The following is a 6,000-nucleotide window of genomic DNA, read 5'->3' on the forward strand; positions in this document are numbered from 1 at the left end:
GTAATTACAAATTACTGAATATAATAGGCAATAATTTTTTATTCTTCAGCAAATAATGCACATTATATAAAATACTGAATAACTTAAAAAAAGTATACCTAATGCAAATTTACAAGAGTAATAATTTTATATTAAACATACAACTGTCCTCTAATTCTGTTCACTTAAATTACAATACTTTCTTTACAGGACATGAATAATTATACTTGGGAAAAAATGAAGTCATTTAAAGCAGAGTTAAAATAGTTTGGTTCAACACAAGGACAACCTATGTAGTGCCATCCCTGTCAAAACACTGTAGAGGGAGTTAGCCTAGCTCTGAAAATATTTACTTAATACATAATGCAGTAATGTCTTACATCTCCCAGGGTCATGCTTCTTGCAACATCAATACTGAGGAAATAGCTGAGACCCAATAGTAAACCAAAATAACCAACAAGCAGCAGAAAAACTAAATTGCCCTAAAGCCCACTGGGCAAGCTCCACTGGTCTCCGTTTTTGTTTTGGTTTGTTTTTTTGAGATAGAGTCTTGCTCTGTCATCCAGGCTGGAGTGCAGTGGCACAACCTCAGTTCACTGCAAATTCCACCTCCTGGGTTCAAGTGATTCTCCTGCCTCCACCTCCTCAGTAGCTGGGATTAGTGCCCGCCACCACGCCCGACTAATTTTTTATATTTTTTAGTAGAGACGAGGTTTTGCCATGTTGGCCAGGCTAGTCTCGAACTCCTGACCTCAGGTGATCCACCCACCTCGGCCTCCTAAAGTGCTTGGATTACAGGCGTGAGCCACTGCACCCTGCCTGTTTTGTTTTTTTACTTTTTTCTTTTTAGAGATGGGGTCTCATGGTCCAGGCTGGTCTAGAACCTCTGGGCTCAAGCGATCCTCCCACGTCAGCCTCCCAAAGTGTTGGGATTACAGGTGTAAGCCATCACACGCCGCCTAAGGTCTTTGTTTTTTTGTTGTTGTTTTCTTTTTACATAGTATTCTATCAAGCTCAGTTCTGGGTTTACTTGTAGCAAACCTAAAACAGCAAATTAGGAAAAGAGGCAGCTGAAGAGTAAGAGCATTCCCATAGCAATAAGAACTAACAGCAAGGAAAGAAGAACAACAAAAACAGGAGATCTATAAAATGTCTAACAGTATAATCCCAACTATATAATACACTGCACTGAAATAACAATTACAATTCCAGGCCTACACTAAAATAGGAAACATAAGTTATTCTATGCCTCATTTTCCTGTTCTGGATAATGGTCATACACTAAAACATGTGTTTAATATAATATATTTAATAAGCCTTCATGGTTTTTTAAAAATGGCATTTGAGGCTGAGTGCAGTGGCTCATGCCTGTAATCCCAGCACTTTGGGACATCGAGGCAGGCAGATCACTTGAGGGCAGGAGTTTGAGACCAGCCTGTCCAACATGGTGAAACCCCATCTCTACTAAAAATACAAAAATTAGCCAGGCGTGGTGGTACATGCCTGTAATCCCAGCTACTCGAGAGGCTGTGGCAGGAGAATCACTTGAACCTGGGAGGTGGAGGCTGCAGTGAGCTAAGATCGTGCCACTGCACTCTAGCCTGGGAGACAGCCTGTCTCAAAAAAAAAAAAAAAAAAAAAAAAAAGGCACTTGATCCTTCTTTTCTGGGCATAAAAGAGATATATTGTATCAATAATTTGGAAATTACTAAAAGTGTAAAGAAAATTAAAATTGCCTATAACCCACAACCCAGAGATAACCACAATTTATATCTTGGTGCTTCAGGTGTCTTGATATTTAAACATGTACATATACCTTTTTCTGGTAACTTTTTTCTTTTTAACCTGGCATTATTTGTGGGCATTTTCTGAACTCAAAAAGTCTTTGTAGAATTATTTTAAATACCACAATTTATTAACCCATTATTACAGATTTGGGGTAGTATAAAATATTTTATAAAGTATACTATATATTATACCACATACATGACAAGCTATTTAAGAAGTCATCATTTATAAGGTTTAGACACAGAAAGGGAATTTTTCAGTGGAACCGTTTACCAATAAATTACCCCCCAAAAGACTTATAAGTTGTGGTTTGTGAAACTAAATTATCAAATACAATACTTAAGTCCAGTGAACAAATGAGACATTTGGAGAATGAAGTCTCAGATAAACTTTGGAAAATGATCATTTAAAGTTGTTTCTGATACCAGGAATATGGAATTCACATTAAGAGAATTCTAGATTACTGTTATTAAATTACAACCATGCTAGTAAAGTAACACTTATTAATGACTCAGTAATCATTCTGCTCATTCATTAAGCAAATACATATAACTACTATTTGAAAGGCATTATATTACGGTGCATTAATATCAATAGTAAGAGCCTTATTAGTAATTCTATAAAATGAGATCGTAGCATTTAAAACACTTTAACAAAATCTGGAAAAATATCCCCCAAATCCCACTGCAGCTCATCCCTCTTTGTACTTATCACCCAGAGTCTGTCTCTCCCACTAAACAGTGAGCAACTTGAGAGCAGACACTGTCACCACCTCTAGGTATAAAATGGGGGTTCAATATAGGTTTGCTGAATGACATTATAATCCAGAGTTTTTCAGTTCTAATCTGAAAGCACACGTTTATACAAATGAAATAATGTATACGTTATTTTTGATAATGCCCTTTCCACACTATTTTTCATATTCCTAGCAATCTTCATAATCTTAATGGCTTTAAAATATTCCATCATGTTTATATAACTTAGAAAATGATTCTCTTCATGTTGTCTTTAAAAGTTATTTCCAGGGTTTTTTTGTTTGTTTGTTTGTTTGTTTTTTGAAACAGGATCTCATTCTGTTGCCCAGGCTGAAGTGCAGCGGCATGATGATGGCTCCCTGCAGCCTCGAACTCCTGGGCTCAAGTGATCCTCCCACCTTAGACTCCCGAGTAGCTGGAAATACATACAGGCGCACACCACCATGCCCAGCTATTTTTTTTTTTTAAATTTTTTGTGGAGTCTATGTTGCCCAGGTTGGTCTTGAACTCCTGGGGTCAAGCGATCCTCTCGCCCCAGGCTCCCAACGTCAGCATTTTTACATTGTATAGTTAATGTTGCAGCAAACATACCTTGCCTTACAAGTCTCATAGATTTCTATCTTACTGGAAAAAGGACTAAATTCTAAAAGAAGGTAATCTTTTACAACAAAAATTCATCTTAAACATGTTGGTTTTTACCCCATACGCAGAATTTTGAAAGACAAAGAAACACACAAAGAAACTAGAATTGTATTTTGCCAAATCAACTACAACTGCAAGCAATTTAAATAAATCCTCTATTATGAAATGTGTATGTCCAAAGTAAACCATGTTTTGTAGGACTGCTTCACATATATTTAGGAAAGATATTTCTGGGGGCAGGCAATAAAAATTCTGAGGTAACAGACAAATAAGATATCTAATTAGATCTTCAGTGCTTTTGGAGGGGGCACACACTTCATCTCCACTACTTCCTTAGATGCACAGAGCTTGCTCAGCCCCTCAGACTGCACAAGTGTAAGCGCTTGGGCTTCTAAAGGTACCCTGATTACCCTTTCCCACCATTTATAGATTCGAAAGTAAAAATTTACCTGGCTATATACAAGCATTTAAATCTTGACCTTAAATAGAGGGATCCTATAGGAAAGTCAACTATATTTTAGAAATATGAAGCTAGTTTTTACATTTATATTCATTTAACAAACTTGTGTTGAGCTTCTATCACTGCATCTCTGCGGTATGGCCCTTCATTGCTAATAAATCACCAACCTGGGTTCCTTTGTTTATGTGCGGAGAAGAGAAAAGAAAGGAAGATAGGAAAAACAGTTACCTGTAATACAATTTTTTGTCCAAGTATGACTGCTAACAATTATCTCTAAAAAGAATATAATCTATAAAAGAAGACTTCATTGAAGGGAGGAAGGGGGCTTTTGAGCCCAGACAAAATATACGCTCAAATATGTAATTTTTAAAAGAAATATGCTACGCAGCTTATATTTTGTATATGTTAAATTTCTCATGAAGCCCAATGAACGATGCCTCTGTATAATTGTGTATTGTATTGTTTGCTTTACAGGCTTTTCCATACACGTACACACACATATACACACACACGCACACGCATAATCAGGATTCGCCAGAGAGATATATAACAACTAAATTACTTAAAGCAGGAATTCTATAGGTGTTACTAGGCATATGGAACCTTTCGGTCCCCAGAAGTTCCATTCACAGACTGCAATAACATTCCATACGACACAAAAGCGCATGCCATGACAAAGACCTTCAAGTACAAACATACAAAGACACGCTTCTAAAAACGCCCCTAAAGCCAAGTTCACAGCTGGCACTTGTGGCACACACAAGCCACTGCTGAGACAGCTGTCACAGGCCAATCACACACACCCAAGAGTGCCAGCGTGCCACCTAAGGAAGACAAGCCGATGATCAGCGCACAAATCCCCAACCCAATAAAGAAAAGCCCTAAATCCCCACCCTGGAAAACACAATGCCTGCACCACCCAGAAAACTCCTTAAAAAATGAAAGGTCGGAGGTTTAGAAGCAACTAAACACTAGTTTACAGCAATACATTAAAAGGGGAGTTTTATTTGGACATTCACGAGAAAGAAGGCACAACATTCAATCCTCACGGAAGTATTATCAGCTAACTAGCAGCACAAGGCTTTGTCCCCCAACTGGAAAAAGGGGAAAGGAGGAGGGCGAGGAGAGATGCAGACCCTGCAGCACCTCCCTCTCCGGCAGTGCACTGAGGCTGCAGCGAACTCAGCTTCCCAGACGCCCTCCCACCCATTGCTAGCCATCGCCTCCCACTGCAGGCCCAGTTGCCTCGGGCTCTCCTACCTTGGCTTTGCCGGCTTCCAGCTTCTTCTGTCTCTCCTCGTCCTCCATGGCCTCTGCAAGGAAGGCAGGGGAAAACAGGGGTTGAGGGGTGGTCGGGGAAAGGTCGGTTTCGACGGAGGTGGGACAGCAAGCTCCGCTGCCCAGAGAGCCGAGCCAGGCCGGCGCTCCCCCGCCCGAAGTGGAAACAGTCTCGGCGCTCACTGGCGGATCGCCCTCAGCCGCACGGGAAGCGCCGTCACCGCCGCCGCCGCCGCCATCTTCGTCTCCACGTAAACACACGGCGAGGCGGGAGGGGCTGGAACGTCTGTCCGCGCAGCCGCCTCGCGGGCAGGTGCGTCTGGGGTCCCGCCCCGGCCCAGCCCTCCGGGGTCAACCCCCGCCAGGCCTGGGACCGGCCTCCGACCCGCGAGGATCCCGCCGTAGGGAGCGCCCTTCCCGCACATCAATGGCTCGCAGGTGGCGGCCGAGCTGAGGGGTAGAAGGGACGGAATGTGCCAGAGGCTCCTGGCCGGACCCCCACCCTCCGTCCGAGGAATCCAGTGCTATTAAAACATGAGTTTTTTGTTTTTTCCTTCAAGTTACAAAAATAACACACCTAATGGTGAAATTGGCGAACACCTAAAAGCTCCAATGGAAAAGTTCCAGGGGTGGAGGGTGGTGGGGGGGCGGACGCCAGTTTTTCTACCTACGTTAACTCCTCGACTCAAGGAATTATGAGAGGAGCTAATTGCTCTTGTTACTTCCTTAGCCTGAAAAGTCCCTCCCTCTTCCCTCCACTGGTTCCCACTCAATCTCCGGTTCATCCTTCTAGTCCTATCGCACACGCTGCCTCCAAATGGCTTTTCTGACCTCCTGTTCCCTCCACGGCAACCGAGACACATCCAGTCAAAACGTACTCCCCTCCCCCGACTCCTTCGGGCTTCCCTTTAACAGTAGCGTTCTGAAAGGAGCTTGAGCTTCAGAACCTAGGTTAGGGACAATGCCAGACTACACCAACTTTCTAGCTTTAATGACAAGTTTCCTATTCTCCCTGAGCCTACCTGGAATTTTTGGAAGGGTTGTTAATATATGTAACTGCCCTGGCATATTAAAACGTTCTTAATGTCAGCTTTATTT

The 6,000-nt window shown here is 42.1% G+C and overlaps 1 protein-coding gene across 11 annotated transcripts in view; it reads right to left on the reverse strand.

Annotated features, from left to right (window-relative positions):
* Nucleotides 1-5,163, reverse strand: part of AKAP9 (A-kinase anchoring protein 9) — a 172,350-nt gene extending 167,187 nt beyond the window's left edge. For all 11 annotated transcript variants that reach the window (XR_012432694.1, XR_012432696.1, XR_012432695.1 and 8 more), the window contains exon 1: nt 4,885-5,163. Coding sequence is in view for 4 of the 11 variants with exons in the window: in XM_005550257.4 (XP_005550314.3) it covers nt 4,885-4,932 (48 nt within the window). In the remaining 7 variants the exon portion in view is untranslated. The remainder of the gene's footprint in view (nt 1-4,884) is intronic.
* Nucleotides 5,164-6,000: the final 837 nt, after the last annotated feature.

This window comes from Macaca fascicularis, chromosome 3 (assembly GCF_037993035.2).
Source record: "Macaca fascicularis isolate 582-1 chromosome 3, T2T-MFA8v1.1".
In the NCBI taxonomy this organism is placed as follows: domain Eukaryota; kingdom Metazoa; phylum Chordata; class Mammalia; order Primates; family Cercopithecidae; genus Macaca; species Macaca fascicularis.